This window comes from Dissoconium aciculare (assembly GCF_010015565.1).
Source record: "Dissoconium aciculare CBS 342.82 unplaced genomic scaffold K489scaffold_2, whole genome shotgun sequence".
In the NCBI taxonomy this organism is placed as follows: domain Eukaryota; kingdom Fungi; phylum Ascomycota; class Dothideomycetes; order Mycosphaerellales; family Dissoconiaceae; genus Dissoconium; species Dissoconium aciculare.
This window is the reverse complement of record NW_022984952.1, coordinates 1,393,383-1,410,120: the sequence shown is the minus strand read 5'-3', so window position 1 is coordinate 1,410,120 and position 16,738 is coordinate 1,393,383. Positions and strand designations below refer to the sequence as shown.

General features: G+C 53.6%; 9 protein-coding genes across 9 annotated transcripts; 4 read left to right on the top strand and 5 right to left on the bottom strand.

Moving 5' to 3' along the window:
• Positions 1–71: 71 nt before the first annotated feature.
• Positions 72–766, bottom strand: K489DRAFT_112685 (uncharacterized protein). Its single transcript, XM_033598907.1, has one exon. The coding sequence runs from the start codon at positions 596–598 to the stop codon at positions 143–145; it is 456 nt and encodes a 151-aa protein (XP_033463359.1). The 5' UTR covers positions 599–766; the 3' UTR covers positions 72–142.
• K489DRAFT_112701 (uncharacterized protein) lies at positions 728–1,613 on the bottom strand. Its single transcript, XM_033598908.1, has 2 exons — positions 1,184–1,613; positions 728–1,120 (listed from the first exon to the last, which is right to left on the bottom strand). Exons 1-2 carry the CDS (start codon positions 1,404–1,406, stop codon positions 858–860), a joined length of 486 nt encoding a protein of 161 aa, XP_033463358.1. The 5' UTR covers positions 1,407–1,613; the 3' UTR covers positions 728–857.
• Positions 1,614–2,083: 470 nt separating this feature from the next.
• Positions 2,084–3,614, bottom strand: K489DRAFT_313327 (uncharacterized protein; the record flags this gene model as incomplete). Its single annotated transcript, XM_033600931.1, has 2 exons — positions 2,084–3,485; positions 3,568–3,614. The coding sequence occupies 2 exons, from the start codon at positions 3,612–3,614 to the stop codon at positions 2,084–2,086; spliced, it is 1,449 nt and encodes a 482-aa protein (XP_033463357.1).
• Positions 3,615–4,518: 904 nt separating this feature from the next.
• Positions 4,519–5,988, bottom strand: K489DRAFT_376722 (uncharacterized protein). Its single transcript, XM_033603985.1, has one exon. The coding sequence runs from the start codon at positions 5,865–5,867 to the stop codon at positions 4,920–4,922; it is 948 nt and encodes a 315-aa protein (XP_033463356.1). The 5' UTR covers positions 5,868–5,988; the 3' UTR covers positions 4,519–4,919.
• Positions 5,989–7,569: 1,581 nt separating this feature from the next.
• Positions 7,570–8,355, top strand: K489DRAFT_112516 (uncharacterized protein). Its single transcript, XM_033598906.1, has one exon. The coding sequence runs from the start codon at positions 7,799–7,801 to the stop codon at positions 8,210–8,212; it is 414 nt and encodes a 137-aa protein (XP_033463355.1). The 5' UTR covers positions 7,570–7,798; the 3' UTR covers positions 8,213–8,355.
• A 245-nt stretch (positions 8,356–8,600) lies between these two features.
• On the top strand, positions 8,601–9,621 carry K489DRAFT_419571 (uncharacterized protein; the record flags this gene model as incomplete). The annotated part of the gene is made up of 2 exons (XM_033608212.1): positions 8,601–8,949; positions 9,017–9,621. 2 exons carry the CDS (start codon positions 8,601–8,603, stop codon positions 9,307–9,309), a joined length of 642 nt encoding a protein of 213 aa, XP_033463354.1. The 3' UTR covers positions 9,310–9,621.
• Positions 9,622–10,818: 1,197 nt separating this feature from the next.
• On the top strand, positions 10,819–11,247 carry K489DRAFT_112496 (uncharacterized protein). Its single transcript, XM_033598905.1, has one exon. The coding sequence runs from the start codon at positions 10,870–10,872 to the stop codon at positions 11,188–11,190; it is 321 nt and encodes a 106-aa protein (XP_033463353.1). The 5' UTR covers positions 10,819–10,869; the 3' UTR covers positions 11,191–11,247.
• A 454-nt stretch (positions 11,248–11,701) lies between these two features.
• K489DRAFT_376718 (uncharacterized protein) lies at positions 11,702–12,789 on the top strand. Its single transcript, XM_033603984.1, has one exon. It carries the CDS (start codon positions 12,120–12,122, stop codon positions 12,612–12,614), a length of 495 nt encoding a protein of 164 aa, XP_033463352.1. The 5' UTR covers positions 11,702–12,119; the 3' UTR covers positions 12,615–12,789.
• A 903-nt stretch (positions 12,790–13,692) lies between these two features.
• Positions 13,693–15,432, bottom strand: K489DRAFT_313475 (choline-sulfatase; the record flags this gene model as incomplete). The annotated part of the gene is made up of 1 exon (XM_033600938.1): positions 13,693–15,432. The coding sequence occupies one exon, from the start codon at positions 15,430–15,432 to the stop codon at positions 13,693–13,695; it is 1,740 nt and encodes a 579-aa protein (XP_033463351.1).
• Positions 15,433–16,738: the final 1,306 nt, after the last annotated feature.

Sequence of the window (16,738 nt, the reverse complement as noted above, 5' to 3'; positions counted from 1 at the left end):
GCCGAGAGGCAGATAAGCGCAACTTGATCGGTGCCCGTGCTATGACATGCTCTCTGCTTCAACGATGTTTGGTTGGTTTTTTCGAGATACAAATTACAATGCTCGATTGGAAAATGGGAAGGAATGGATGCAATGTCTTCACTCAGATGCACACGCACACACACGCAACCGTACGTGCCTCCCCCTTCTCGTCACATCTACGCCTCATCCCACAGGAGCTCGGTAGAAATTCTTCACCTTTTGGAAACGTATTCACGGGGAAAAGACCGACGAACACGCAAACCGACCCACCATGGCAGTGAAGCAGATGGTGGTGGTGGTGGTGGTGGTTGAGAAGGAGGAGGTGGAGAAGTGAGGATCCATGCCTCTCTGCTGCAGTCCATACCTGGGAGGGAGAGTGGCTCTTCCATGACATTCCAACCTCACCAGTTTGAGCTGTTGGAGTGAGAGTTGTGTCCCATCGGCAGTAGATTATAGATTGATGAATGAAGGAAAGCGTGTGTGCGCGATGAACGCCGCACGCAACTGCACCACTTTCCTGCATGATACATAACACACAGTACATACACGACATGCTTCCCTCCAAGGACATCCGCATGAAATCTGCAGTAGGATGGTGAAATAGAGGATGCAGTCAGCAACGCTCGCCAATGAGATTGTCGAAATAAACCTCCGGGGAGCACTCCCTAGGCTCGTTTCCTTTTTTTTGACTTTCCTTTTTCTTTTCCCGCCCAAGTCCTCTTCATGTGCAGCTGACTGCATTGCCGAGACGATGACATCTCCCTGCTTATTGTTCGAAGGGCACCTGGGCATGACCGTCGGCCTTACTTGGCTGGATGGGTCCGCCTGAGGTGTCTTCATATCCACTGCCTAGCTAGGTAGCTACACAGCGGTTCTCTCGAGAAAAAGAAGAAACCAAGTGCAAACACCGCGCTTAGTGATCTCCACTGCGTCGTAAACAAAGGAGAGGGACCACATGACCAAATTCGTAAATATCCTTGGATCGCTGTACTTTGGTACGAAAGCATTGGTGAGACCCCGGAATCCTCAAACGAAGGAGGGGACCTCGTGCGCCATACGTACGTATACCGTATGTAGGGTGGAGTATCACGAGTACGTACTGGACATGCAATGTCTCAGAAAATAAAATATGCATTTCCTGACGACCTTGCAATAATCTCACCACATCGGTCTGGAAGTGAAAGCACACGAGACCGGCCCCGCCCCAGCGAGAAAACCATGACATCTGCACGTCGAGTCCGTCCAAGCACGCGTGGCCAAGGAATCGCACAGCAACGGGAAACAGCACCATGAGTGCGGACAGGGATGTCGACTCGAGTCGTGTCGTGTCGTGTGTCATGTCCTGTAGTTCGTTCAATCCCGCCCCGAGTAGTCGTGAAAATCATGACGGTCGAGCAACATCGAACCGCTCACAGCGTCGTGAGAGGCGGGGCCAGGGTGCGTAGAAGCATCCAATCATCGGATTCGAACTTCATGGGGGAAATCAGCCATCACGAGTTCAGCAAAACCCAAGATTTCCGGCGCCAATGGAGATCCGTCTGGTCCGAGTCCATGGAATCAGCACACAGGACTTGAGAGAAGAAGCGCGACCCCGCAAAACCGCTCGGTCCCGCTCGCCTTCATGCGCGCGCTACTCCCAAAATGGTGCAACGACCAGCGTCGACGCGATGCATCATCGAGCTCCTTGTCGCCAAGTCGTCTGATGCGAAAATGGGAAAAGTAGGCAGCAGTCATGCTGCGTCGACTAGGTCAAAAACATCTCTGATCATCTTGATTGCGTAGCGCAGCGTGTGGAGCGCATGCGGAGTCAAAAATGCCTCTGCAGACGGCGAAAGCATCTGGCCCATGTGCATAATAGCGGGCGGGCTTATTGTGGGACGGGTCCACTAATGATATCGCATTGCGAAAGCCCAGCATCGTTCCGGGCATCTGGGAGCGAAAAGCTCCGAACAACAACGCGCAGTAGGTGAGCAGAGCACGGGACCGCCCTTGTCGGCCAGACTAGACTGCAGCATGGCCATGAAGGGATCTTCACACAATGCAGGTAAGATGACCAATCTCATCACACTCCCAAGCCAAGGACGCGCAACAAGGACATGGTCCCGACAATTGCGATACCTCCCAGCAGCGCCGCCGCAATCAGGAATGTCCGGAGATACCGACTTTCAAGCGACGCTCCATCTCCTGTAGGGGGCTGTGCCTCGCCCATCTCCGTCAGGATATGATACTCGGGCATGTACTTAAATTCGAACGAGGATTCTTGGCCTTGAAGCCCAAATGACGAGTGGACGATAATGCGGTAAAAGGCGTACTTTAGCGTGGCGATTTTCTTACGATCCAGCGACGGGAAGGAGCGGTACAAGTAGCAGAAGAAGCAGAAAAAGAGGCACTGCCCTGTCGTCAAGATGTAGTAATACCAGCCTGGGCGCTCGAGGCCGAGACGATCGCAGAGTTCATGCCCGTTCAGCCAACGTGCGGTCGCGGCGAGGAAGGCGGCGGAAGTGTAAGCCGGAGGTTGACCATCTAGGGATTTGATGATGTTGTTGGCCATGATGCGAGACGTCGGCGACGGATCGATTTCATAGTACAACAGCGTCTCACAGATCTTCTTAGCCTCGGCAGCGGTACGGAATCCCTGATCAGGACAACCGATGACATAGGCGATATATCGCCATAATGCGACATAGTCGTCAATCTCCTGCCGTCGGAGGAAGATGCCTTGTCGTGGAAGACTCAACCAGATCAAGGAGCCTGAGAAACTGGCAATGGTCGCGAGACAATCCAGGTCATTGATCGGCGTACCCCAGGCTTCGACGTCGTAATATCCCGGCCGAGCCTTTTCCATCCCCAGGATTCGCTGCCGGACCGCAGCATGAAGCAACCGAACCCGAATCGTCGAAGCAAACCCATCGCCTCCAGGTTGCATGCTCGCCAGATCCTTTGTGCACTGGAGAATATGCTGCGTCGTTTCGAACAAGCGTCCGCGCGCGACCTTCGTGGAGAAGCCTCCCGTGCGCGCCAACGTCTCCACCACTCGAGCAGCGCCCATACCTCCCAGGAGACTCTGAAACGCGAGCCCCGTGAGGCAAGCCGCACCGTACCGGTAGAAGACATCTTGGCCGCGCTCGATCTGCGCCCAATCGACCCAGTCAGGCACGGTATTGACTTCCTTCCAGAAGTGCCGCAACAGATCGTCATGTTCGGCATGTTCCTTGAGCAGCGCATAGAGATCCCTTCGAGGCACCTTCGGCCTTTCGCCAGGATCGCTATCGGTGTGTAATTCGCCGGGCACTGCTTTGGAGAATTGGCTCTGATTCCGCGGCAGGTCCTTCCGCGGCGGTGGCGAGATTTCGTTCAACCGCTCGAGGACGCGCTCGCCCAGGACATCGTAGGAGCGCTTGAGTGGGGCACATGTCGCAGGTGTGAGATGTTCGTCGGTAAATTCAAATGTGTAACCCCAGCAGCTGTGGAACTAATTCGTCAACATCAATCTTTCTTCTAGGGTGGCGTTACATTGAACACTGGGGAATCAAGGATACGACGAACCTTCGTGTATTTGGCGTGCGGCGACGAAACGGACTCGGCCACGTCATTATGAAGAAATGTAAAATATGCAAACAAACCTTTAGAATCTATCCAAGGACGTAAATGACAACGCCAAATCTATATTTCAACGCCAACGAGATATGCCAACAATATGAAAGATGTCGTGGAGGATTCAGGACGAGTCAAAGCCTGGACGTCAGATGCTCTGCCCTATGAGGCCGATTATTCCAGAATTCCGCTGCAGCCGTCAGTCACATGCAATCGCCTGTCGTCCTCCCCACGAATTGCCATGTCGTCATGGATTTCAAGCTGGCAGAAGCAAATACTTTGTAAGCGTCGCACTTGATCTTTTTTGATGATGATGATGCCGACGAACAATGAGCAGTTGTGAACGTGATCGATATTCAATGACTAAGTTTACATCCTGTGGAAAGACATCGTCAAGTTGCTCACCAGGTCAAAGCGAAATTTGGAAAGGTATTGAATTTGTCACCCAGTCAGTGGAACCGAGGACGGGGAATTCTTCGTGGCGGCACCAGCAGCAGTTTCGTTGTACCTGCGCGGAATCCTACGGCCTCTGAGACATGTCTGCATAGAAGGATTCGACCAGTGCCAAACTTCAGTGTTGAGGTTCCATTACCCTGTATATGATTATGTGTAATACATGAGAGTAGTAGAAGCTATTGGTCGACCTCGAGGTTCAGACGGCGCAGGGATGGTGCATATTTGAGCGTATTTGGAACACGCACCCATGCACATGGAGGTGATGGTGATTCCAATTTGATGGAGATGATCAGGTGTAGATGCAGGCACCGTCGCCAAATCCATGTTCCCACGGTCGATGGATGAGGATACAATGCAGCGCCTCACAATATTTGTATTCCGAGAGTACGTTGGCGCGCGATGAGTACGTCAAATCTACGAAGTTTAGAATCACAATGACAAGCAAGGTTTGTTACAGTTTGATGAAGTTCCATTGAGATAAAGCTACCTAGATACAAGCCTGCGATGACAAAAACGCCCCAAGCAGGATAAACATGTCCAGCTATGCAAGACCCTTTCTGTCATCTCCAACGCCCTGCTCCTCTCTCCTCTCGATCGTCGTGACGAGAGTAGGGTTTAAAGAGGACTCGTGTAACCATGTAGTTGTATGCGTGTGTCCCATTAAGAATGCCATGTCGCTCGAGGTCGTGTCGTGTGCCACACGAGAGCCGGCGGCGAGTGTACTCGGCCGACGACTCCCGTGCCATGAATTAAAGAGGTGGATATGATGGGTGGCCTTCAGTCAAGAGTTCCCATCCCACGGGATAATAAGAAAGTTTTTGTCGAACCGATGTACAGCGTCAAATCGCTTACAGGAGAGCGACGGCGACGGCACCGGCGAAGATACCGAAGGCACCGACGGCGTTGGCGACAGCGGCACCAGTGGCAGCGATGGGGCCCTTGGAGGTGGTGGTGGGGGCAGTGCCGTTGGCAGGGCGGGTGGGAGCAGCAGTGGGGGTGGTCTTGGGGGCCTGGATCTGGCCGTCAGAGATCTGAGTGACAGGGCGGCCGGTGGTCTTGGGGGCCTGAATCTGTCCGTCGGAGATCTGGGTGACGGGGCGGCCGGTAGGGGCCTGAATCTGACCGTCACCGATCTGAGTGACCTTGGCACCGCCGGTAGGGGCCTGGATCTGGCCGTCACCGATCTGGGTGACCTTGGCGCCAGTAGGAGCCTGAATCTGACCGTCACCGATCTGGGTGACGCGACCGGCACCAGTGGTGGCCTGGATCTGACCGTCGGAGATCTGGGTGGCAGGGCGGCCGGCGGTGACCTGGCCGTCAGGGATCTGACCAGCGTTGCTGCTGGAGCCAACAGCCTGGATGTAGATGGGACCGCACTGGCCGCCGAGGCTGTGGTCGTAGAGGTTGTAGAAACCACCGCTCAAGCACTGGTAGAAGACGACCTGGGAGCCGAGGGCGACAGTGCCGTTCTGGCAGACGGACCAGCCAGCGGTGTACTTAGCACCAGCCTGGGCCGGAGGACCATCGAACTGGATCTGGCCGTTGGCGACAACGGAGCCAATGCGGCCCTGAGCGTCAGTGAAGACACCGTTCTGGAGCTTGATGGTGACGGGAGTGTCACGGGCCTCGAGGTCACGCTTGCCGGTGGTGGTGACGTTAACGACCTCGATGGTGAAGGTGCCGGGGTAGTTGACCTGGCAGCCAGCGGGGGCGGAGGTGGAGGGAGCAACGTTGCCGGCAACACCCTGGGCGGCGGCGGCGCCAACAATGGCGAGGGTAGCGAAGGTGGAACGCATCTTGATTGAGGGAGGTGGTGGTGGTTGAGATATTAATTAGTCGGTGTAGTAATGATGTTTAGAGCGACTGGCAACTTGATGGAGCGACTGGCAGGCTTGATCGATTGAACGTCAGGCGAGGTATGCGGTGTAGAGTAGTGGATATCAGAGAGAAGGAGAAAAAGAAGAGTTGGAAGATGGCGAGGAGAAGTAGATATATGCGTTGGGAATGGAGAGGTGCAGAGGGTGGTGGTATGGCGCGTAAAACGGATGTCATGGTATCTAGCAACCATGTCGTAGGTACTGTAGAGTCGTAGGTGGGCCGTGTGTTTTTCCAACTACTGGGATGGCTGGTGCTTGTTGTCATCATGGTGGTGGTGATACAGATGGTGGTGTACGGGCTTTTCCTGAACTAGCAGCCTGGTCAGGCAAGCGTCCTGCAGCGAGGAGAGACCTCGTCCGAAAGGGCTGCATGCGGCGCAGCGATGAGAGAGACAACGGACGGCCTCCGGCCGACGTTTGATCCAGTCTTGATCCGTCCGTCACCATGGGCGATTTGCAGCGCAGATTGCGATGACTTTGTTTGGAAATGCAACTGTCTCGATACCGATGATACTACGCACTGCCGCTATTTCGATCTGCCATGCCGTTTTGAATGTCGTCCTCGTCTCCTACTTCCACGCCTTCGCCTGAACGGTGATGGGCCTGTTGAAAGGCGTCGAGACATATGCAGCTTGGCACAGTAGCGACTCTAAAGACTCCAGACCTTGTTCGTCTCGTACGTAAATTGCCACCGGAGACCATTTCGAGCCTCGTATTGCTGTTGGAGCGGTATCGTTATGTGCAGCCTACATGTATCCCTATGCAAGTCGTACAAAAAGATGGATGGCGGTTGCGTGGGACGTTTAGTGGTACCCACACTTCTTGCACACAAGCTGGTGCTCCGCGGCCAATGCCATGACACGAAAGACCATCTCAGGCTCGAAATCGGTTGTTCTCGTCTCTCGCTTGTTTCATGATCTCATCATTATGATCACAGAGTTTCTCTCATAATCCGACCCTTTTCTCCGCGCCCGTGCGCCCGTATCCCATTGTGTTCGTGCCTCCCAGACATGACAGGAGCCCACCAAGATGAACGATTCTCTCCCGTGACATGTGACGGCCCACTGTTACCGGGATCCATTCTTCGCGTCCACGATGAGTGTGGTGCGATGCGTGTTCACGAATGGTAGGCAGGTGGGCGCCACCACCGTTGCGTCCTTGACACATCTCCTCTCATTACCGGGTCAGCCGGTTTTGGCGGCCTGAAGAGAACGTGTCGATCCATGATAACAACAGCGCGATGGAGGTTGTTCCGTGCAGATTCCACCGTGTACATTGAAATGAATGTGTTCATCCTCATTACTCGAGCGGGCGACCGTTGTTGAGTGACGTCCTCGGCAGATTACGTGGCACACCCACCAGCTGGCCGACACGATGATCCCATAGCATCTGGCGTACTATTGCGATGACGACCTTGGAACCTGGGTATATGGGTATTTTGCTTGTTTCTCTCTGTGATGAACGCCACCGGCGCGAGTGCCATGGGTGCGAGAGAGATGGATCACTGCGATCCTTCTGAAGCTTACTCCTAGCTCCCGTCCTTGGCCCGATGTAGCAACGCCGTCGCCGCCTGTTGCTGTGCCTCTTCCCTCTGTGCATGGAGGCGTTCCCTCGCGCGTTCCATCCAACCTTTCCCATTTTGCCTTCATTGTGAATATGCATCATAACCACGAGGTGTCTTCCTTATGCTCCTCCCAGCCACTTCGCGATGCTATCACTCTTGGTTGCTATAGCTACTGCTCCGATTGCAGATTTTTGTGCGACAACAACAACCACTCATTCATGGGTTCCATGCATGCGACGAGAACATCACGCCTTGCTCGCATGCGGCGCAGGCGGAGGGAACGAGAATGGCTGGGAAGAGATGGTCGAGATGCCGACCCCCTGCTTTGTTTTTGCAGGAGACCGCTTGGATGTGGAAGCACGTGCAGTCGCTGTTCGGCGTCCCCTTTCGCATCCCAGTCCTTTTGGGCTCCCACGGGATGAGTTCCAAAAAATCACCATTTCCAGCCTGCAACTCGAAGCACGCCATTGTCCTATCCCATACAGTAGTCTCCTCGCCCAATAACACCCTGATGTCATGGCCGTTCTTTCCGCTTGCCTTGTCGACAGCTAGTCACCGCACCAATGAGCCATATTTCGCCAAAGCCAGGAAGAACAACATTGTAAAGTATAGCTGTTACTACTGCATTGTTCCTCAACCGCCATGGCCCGTTGGGTTCCGTCGCATAAGCATGCGCCTTGCCGACTTGGCGATACGCTGAGACCAATCCAAATTGAACGCTTCGGGAAAGTGCTACGATATCAATCCATCAACCGCGTTTCCGCATCGCACGCATGGACGAATGATACAACTTCACCAGAGATTGAGTTTTGACTGTTTAAAAGACGGAAAATGGTTTCACCGGACTGTAGCACACTCCCAGAGTGGATGAAGGACCTGTGCTATCCTGTCAGGAGCCGGGCTATCGCAGCCGGAGACATAACGATGACGATGTGGTAATTTCCCGAGTCACACTCCCTCGTGACGACTATCTGTCGGGCGGGAATCACCAATTCAGCCGAGGAACCACCATTTCTGGGTGGTCAAGATTCTCCCGCGAACGACGCGTCTCAGCGGAGAGGCAGAGGGGAAGAGAGAGAGATGGAGAGATGGAGAGTGCGTGTGTGTCGGCCCTCAACCCGCTCCAAACGGCATGCCCGCTGGAAAGGGTATGGCTCGCGTCTTCCAACACATGTATCGACCTCCTTACTACGGTCGTTGAGCGAATTAGTCCCGTGCTCGCCGCTGATAATAGCATTTCATGCATGAGGTCGAGAGTATGTATCTTGTATTGCATTCATCAATTTCCCGCAATCGTGTGCAGTTCAGAAAGCATGCTGTGCATTGATTCTCGTCGTGCGTTCGATCACACAGCAGATGCCGAGATTGAGTACGGCATGAGTGCTCCGTGTTCCCACAAAGCTTTGAACGCGTGTCGGAATGCCAAGATTCCGCCGTGTGAGTTCAGAGGTGCCGCAATGCCTACCATTCCCCCCTCTACAGGCACATGGACACCCATCTACAGTCGGGAAATCCTCGCACGCAGCTATCCTTCCTGTAGCAACGCACGGTGCAATTGAACGTCTTCATGATGATCACCGCCAAGAACACTTTGCGGCCCATGGCAGCCTGCTCGCTCGAATTGCCTCAATCTCGGCGGCGGCGGCGTCGCGGAGGAGGAAAAAGAAGCTTATGGGGGAACGTTGCGCCCGGCCCAGTTCATCCGCTAGTGGCTTGTCCATCTGCTTTTGCCGCTCACATCGAGATCGCGCTCTGACCTCACACATCTTTCTAAGTTCTAAAGATGATCCAGGCTAACCAGCACCTACGTCATGTAAATCAAATCCTGAGAGAATAAATCATGAAAGGATATCATCACACCGGCTTTTGCGGGGAAACACATTTCTCCCTACGAGACATCCAAACGGGCAATATCACCTGGGCAATCAAATCAAATGAATACGAACTACACCCAAATACAACAGTTGCCTCCACATGGCTTGAAAGATGCCGTGCACGCACAATGTCGGGCGAAACTTCGTTGGATCGTGGTCAGCGAACAGGGCAATAACATATCCAGCAAAAAGTAAATCCACCCCGTATTCGTTTACCCATCGACAGACACTAGTAAGCGTAGGTGGAAACGTTCAAGATATGTCATCGACAAGTGATGATCCGCATTCGTGCTGTCATTGATCTCCAATCTTTTCTCCGCAATTCCAATCGCCCGTGTCAACCCTCGCTGCCCTCGATCCAACGGTCGCAATGAATGAAAGCATGCTTACTAGCTTCCATTGATCCAAAGTGTTGGTGCGACAGCGATGTCGCTTGTCCTCACTGCATCTACCCATGAGATGTCCCGATATGATTTGTTTCCTTATCAATTTCCCATCCCGGCCGTAAATCGCTTCGGGCGTGCAAGGATCCCCGGCGGAGGTGTCCAGAGGGAACTCATCGTTCCTACGCCGAGAGATCGTCTGCATCGCTGACGGTTCGTCGGTGGCAGAGGATGGAGAGCAGCAATCGGTAGACCTCTCTGAAGCTCGACAATGCAGTGCTGCCAGGTCGGTGGAACCACGTTATGCGGGATCGAACTCTGTCCTCCACGCCACCCGTGTGTGATTTACGAATTGTCAAGGTGATCTGCCGCGAGTGATCATCAATGTTGCGTACGCAGGTAGCATTCTTTTGGCAGATCTGCCATGCATGTCGTGGTCGAGATCGTCAAGTCGTGATCTTCGTGTGACACCTCTCCCTCCACTACTTGTGGCAGGGATATACCTTTCAATCGCAAAATTTATAATAAACCATAAGGCATCATGGACCAGTGGCGCTCTTCGGACGATCGATGAGGTCGTCACTCGAGAGCTTCGTCAACTATTTTTAGAGCTTCGCAAGCTGGAGCTCTCTCGCCATCGCGGCTGCTGCATGTCATCTAGCTCCAGAGCTCTCTAGAGCTTGTCCAGGCCTTGATTTTTCTCTCCGACCCTCCAGCTGAATACAGTACCGCACCAGGAGACCAGCGGAGAAACATCCCCAATGCCAGCCTCCAGTATAGAGCTTTCCGACAGGGTTTCCTGCACTGTCACATCGCGCGCCACATCAGCTTACCATCCACCCGTCAGCTCATCATCATCGTCATCATCACTGTCCGCCACTTGTTCCAGACATCCACCGACTCGGAATCGACGGTCGCAAGTAGCATCACGACATGGTGTGACGACGTCGCGGCTGACGATGGCATCATCGCGATGGACGGGTGATCATGGAATTCACCCTGAAGAGATGATCGTGGAGCGACGACAGGGCTGGGTGCTTTCGGGCATCGTGCTATCTCTGATGATACATGAAATACATACATAGTCACAACATGACGATATGCCCTGCGCTTTTATCACGCAACCCATGTCGAGAACCTGTCGCAGGCTGGTCCTCACGCATGCACGTGGTCTGCACCGAAGGACTGATGAACGTGGTGTCTGTCCTACACGTAGTACGCTTCTGATCATCTGGTCCGAACGTGACAGGCAGAGGAGAAATCCCATCTCGATATTCTGGGTGAGCATCCTAGTTTTCATTGGACGAGCAATTTTCCCATTCCCGGGCTTTGCTTTCCATCGCGCACTCTCGCCATCGCTTGGCACCGCGGAGGATTACGACGCCTTTGTGAAGCAATCCAGAAGACCAGCCGCTAGGTAGGTATCACTCGTTCTGTCCGGGATCAAAGGTGCATCGGAGCAGCGCCTCCTGCATGACAAGCCTGTGCACCACCACCACCACCACGATCAAGGATGTCTGTCCGTCCCTCATCATCAGCCAAATCGGAGGAGAGAGCACGTATTGTAGGACGTCCACTCACTCCCTTCCAACGCTATCGAATTTTGAATTTCTCGTATTCGCCGCCCCATCCCCCGCTGCCGACATCCTTTGAGGGATTCTGACTGGCAGAAAGAGATCCCGATTTCTGCAACTATTGCCGTCCTGCTGCGCGGCGGGTATCTTTGCATGTCAGGTGGGTGCCAGGCGAAGTGGTTATTCCGGATTTCCTATGCCATTCCTCTCTCCCGCTCTCTTTCTCTCTTTCTTTCTTCCCGTCTCTCTACAGCGGTATCGAGACGATAGCAACGTGGTGGCGTGCGCGGCTGGGCCCCACCAGTGCCATGTATTATTATTCATGGGTGCCTAGGTGGGGCTTTTCGGGCCTTTCCTAGCAATAAGTTTCCACATGTTTGAACGCTTGCACACCTGGGCAGACTTGTCATGTGGAGTGTACATGTCACTATTTGCATTGATGTATTCAGAATTACTCATCTTATGCCGTGTTTGGTATGCCTAGGTAGGTGAGCATTAACGGGTTTTATAGACTGAACGAAACCAGTCTCGTGATCGCGGAGCAGAGCGCCCTGGAGCAGTGTACATGCCTGAATCATGCTCAATCATCAAATGGCTCGGAACGCAATGGATACGACTGGCTCGGCTTTGCAAACTCCCTCACCTCGTCGTTCCTGCACAGCACGCTCTATCGAATTGGCACCCGTGCAGGAGGAATATGGGAATCCCCCGTCGAGTCCGTCTGTCCTGCCACACACAGTAGTAGAACCCTCCCGACATCTCCCCTGATGACCACCATGCGCCATCTGCGAAAGACGAGAACTCCCGCAGGACATCCGTGTTTCATCGCATGCGAGCAATCCGGTTTTTCTGCCTACCTTTTTTCCCCTGTCGTGGTTCACACGCATGGCTCCCCATCCCGGAGTCGTGTGCCGCCGTCGGACGCGTGGCCCTTTCTACTGTCCTCTACCTTCTCAGTCTGCGTTCTGATCGCCGGACGCCCGGTTTGGGCCGCGGAGGAAACGGCTTTCTGCGCCTTCGCTGTGGAAAGAGCAACCGAGCGGTTTGAGGAGGAACAGCCCGTGTTGGAAAAGTGGAGCTCTCTTCCAGCTGCCCTGCTATGCGCGCTGCGTTTCAGGATGCGTTTCGACCTGTTCGGCTCGAACGCGGGAAGCGAGCTGCAGGGGAAAGGGTTCGGGGATAGAGGGGAGTCTGCCCCAACATCTTTCGAAGCTGGAGTGCATGTCTTCTTCCCAGGACGGAAGGACATAGACGGAGTACTTCATATCTGAGTGTTGCTTCATTGGATACAATAACCATTCGGAAGGGTATAGGAAAACGGGAATATACAGTTCTTATCCAGCATGGCCAGGGATATTGGACTCGTCAATCTCTAGGCCTGTTGAACATAAATGTGGATATGTGTTTAACTAGGGTTGTAGCTATTCATGAATGCCATTCAGGGTTGAGCTTACCACAATTTGAATTCAGAGATGTTCGTGTTTCAAAATATCCCGGGGTCAACATGAAAGCTGGATGATCGCATTGATAGCCGCTCTCGACTCTCATCTGACAATCATATCAGATTAGACCCTGCCGTTCTCTCAAGTGATGCTGATAGACCATCTCTAAATCTATTAATCGTCACTGGAGATATCTCAAGAGCTCCACTCCAGGACCCTTGAGCTGTCCATCCTGTTCCATCGTGCTTTTTTGTACTTATCCTTGACGATTGCACCTGCTTAGGCATTACTGGTATGGTAACGAGATGGCGTAAGGTATTGTCGGCGAGTAGCAGACAGTGGAAGTTGTGGTGTTTCGAACTGTTGGTTTTTGTATACTATCTACGAAGACAAAACAACATTTTCCCGAAACCTTCAGAACCGCTCGACCTGCTCACCACATCCAAATGCCATTGAGCCGTCGAAACGAACAGAGCTTGCCATCATCGCGAGATGATCACTCGCCCTTGACCGAACATCACGCTCCATGCAATGCTTTTGTTGGTTCCGCGATCGCTCTGCAACATTGTCCAAAAGCCATCCCCAAACACCGTATTTGTGGGCTCCACGTCTCATTCGATGGTCCAAATTCCCCAAGCTTTTGTGAATCCTAGATTGGATCATCAACTGTCGTCTTCTTCGTCGTCGTCGTCGTCATCGTCGTGATTGCACGTCGCCCGGATATCGTGTTCCGCAACATGCTTCCGAAAAGGGAGAAAAAAGGGGAAAAGTCAAAGGCAATCCCCAACGCCCATCATCATCAAAGGACACCCGAGAAAAGCAAGCAACTTGTCCAGGCGCCATCGCTCAAAAAATCGCATCAAATAGTAGGGAATCAAGGTAAACCAATGGTAAGGTGCAATTCACCTCACTGGCCGAGAGCACCGGCCTGGTGTGGAATCGCCCGATCGGCAGCCACTGCTCCCTTCTTGGAGAGCAGTGCAGAAGCCTGCGTCCCAGCGACCGGGCGGGAGACCGTGTTGCCGTGAGTATCCACGATCGGGTACCTCGCGCGGCGCTCCAGATCGTCGAGGTCCATGTGGCTACGAATGTACTTGTCGCGGCTGTCGTCCGGCACCGAGTAATCCCAGCTCGTCCACTTACCCTGCTTGAGGGCAGAGAAGCAGAAGCGGCGCGCACGCTGCTTCTGCAGGACGTTGGCGGTGATGGCCGGCATGTCCCACTTGGCGTGGGCTTCGGCGACGAAAGCGTCCAGGACCGCGCGGGTGGCGTCGTCGAGGGTGGCGCCCGGCGCGGCGAGGTTCTGCAGCTCCTTCGGGTCGGTGGCGAGGTTGAAGAGCTGGTCGGGATCAGCTGGGCAGGTGGTGTACTTCCATGGTCCGCGGCGAATCATCATAAGCGGAGCGACGGTGCCTTCGCCCATGTACTCTGCGAACACTGTGTCGTGGGTGTCGGCGCCCTTGAGGTGTGGCAGGAGTGAGACTCCGTCCATCGGCAGACCGGGGACCAGGCGACCGCCGACGATGTCGACGAGGGTGGGAAGAATGTCGAGGGTGCTGACGTTTTGGGGCACGCGGTGTGGGTGCCATTGTGATGGGTAGCTGACCAGCATCGGCACGCGAACCGACGACTCAAAGTAAGACATCTTGTACCACAGTCCTCGCTCGCCGAGCATGTCACCGTGGTCACCAGAGAAGATGACAATGGTGTTGTCCGAGAGACCGCACTTCTTGAGAGTCGCCAGAAGTTTTCCAATGTTGTCGTCCACATAACTGACAGCTCCGTAGTAGGCGCGTCGGGCCCTCTTGATCTGCTCTGGAGTGAACTCGTAGTCCTTGAGATCGACGACGTGCTGAAGACGCTTGCTGTGCGGGTCCTGCTCGCTCTTGGGAATGTCAACTTCTGGCAGATCAATGTCGACCCCCTCGTAAAGATCCCAGTACTCTTGTTCGATGGTGTAGGGATCGTGAGGGTGAGTGAGGGAGACGGTCAAGCAGAATGGTCGGCTGCCTGCAGGTTTGCGGACATGGTCGTAGAGGAACTGCTGGGCCTTGTACATGACCTCCTCATCGTAATCGAGCTGGTTACTCCGCACACAGGGTCCAGCTTGCAAGATCGATGAGCTGTTGTGGTACCACTCCAGACGAGTGTCCGCCTCGTCCCAGTTCACTGACCAACCCAGATCGGCGGGATAGATGTCTGCAGTCAATCGGTATTCGTAGCCGTGAAGCTGGTCACCAATGAAGTGCATCTTTCCGCCTAGGACACACTCGTATCCAGCATTTCGGAGATAGTGCGCGTATGTGGGAGTATCTTCAGGGATGGGAGAGGCATTGTCGTAGGCGCCGATCTTGGAGGGCAATTGACCGGTGATCATTGCCATTCGGCTGGGCGCGCACAAGGGAGAATTGCAGTACGCTGACTCGAACACCACTGATTGCTCTGCGAGCTTATCAATGTGAGGAGTCTTGATCTGTGACTTTTCGTTGTAAATCTTGAGTTGAGGAGCGGCCAGCTGATCGGCCATGATGTATAGGATGTTGGGCTGGGAGGGAAAGAGCGGCGTGCTGAAGCCATTCTGGCCGGCAAACCCCGTGGGCGGTGAGACTGGAGGAGTGTCTGGGATTTGTTTGTTGGGACGATCCATGATCGCGGTGATATGTGGGTGTGGAGGTGATGTAGCCAGATGCGAGCAGGCCTGTTCCAATGATGTTCACAGGAGCAGTGATATCAATCCAAGTGGAGGAGCGGCGACAAGGCGTAGCAGAAGGAGTAGAAGGAGCGGGTATCGTGAGAGATTTTCTTGAATACCTTGGGCAGGCAGGCGATCAATAGATATAATAAAAAAGGTCTTGGATAGTGTCGTTATTAGTCGGTCTGGAGAAGACACACGGGCCCTTGACTACCGACTTCGCAAGCAGAGGCAATGGGACTAATTACCCCACACGACGATAAGTATTCTAGATGTTGTAGATGTGGAACTTGTTCGTGAAGGTGTTGTTCCGAGTGGGAGGCAGATGTGGGATGTATGCAGTTATGTCAACAATGATCATGAAGTGGGATTAGAGGAGGAGGATTGACGTGGATGGAGAAGAAGAGAAGAGAAGAGCAGAGATGAGAAGATGAATTGTCTTAGAAATAGTCATTGTTGCTCGAGCCATGCATGACACGGTGATATTCATGGAACCAGGAGGAGGTCGGGAAAGTCACCGCGCAGGCATACAATCAATAAGAAGTGTGTTGGTAATCATGAACTTGTGTAGTATGGTAATACGAATGCGTATAGGTATAGAACCTGCAGTGGAAGTGTAGCAGTGGAGGGCAATGGCGAAGCTGCGGTGATGATGCAGCCCAATCCATGCAGTTTTCGGCTCGGAATCGGAGTTTGGACAAGAAATCTTCCCTCTTCGCGGAATGTGACCAATCCACCTGGGCAGTGCGCCGTCACGATATGACACCGGAACGCCCCCTCATCACGCTTGACATGAACAATGCGGTGTGATGGATGAGCGCGAGCCATTCATGGGAGCGGAATTGTGTTCCAGGCGGGAATTGGGCAAGAGGGATGAAGAATTGCGTGCTCACTACTCCAGGGCCGTCATCATCATTGATCATTTCCCACTGCTAGCCCTTCACACACTTTCTCTCGGGCGGAAAGCGGAGATCTCGGTGGTGCTGGACTTTGCGCCAGGGCTGGCCGCACGGAGAGAGAGAGGACGGTGAACTTCGATTGATGATCAGGGACCGTTACCATATTCAATCAAGTGCTGTCCATACTGTACCACCACCTAGTAGAATGTAGTATCACCTCATGATTTATTATATTACAGGACGGTATCACAACAATCTAGACTCACACGAGCATATTCCGAGATAGGACATCACCCTCTGCTCTCCGGTCACAGTAGTACTATATCACCCTGCAGATTGGCTTTCGCTATCGTCACATTGGG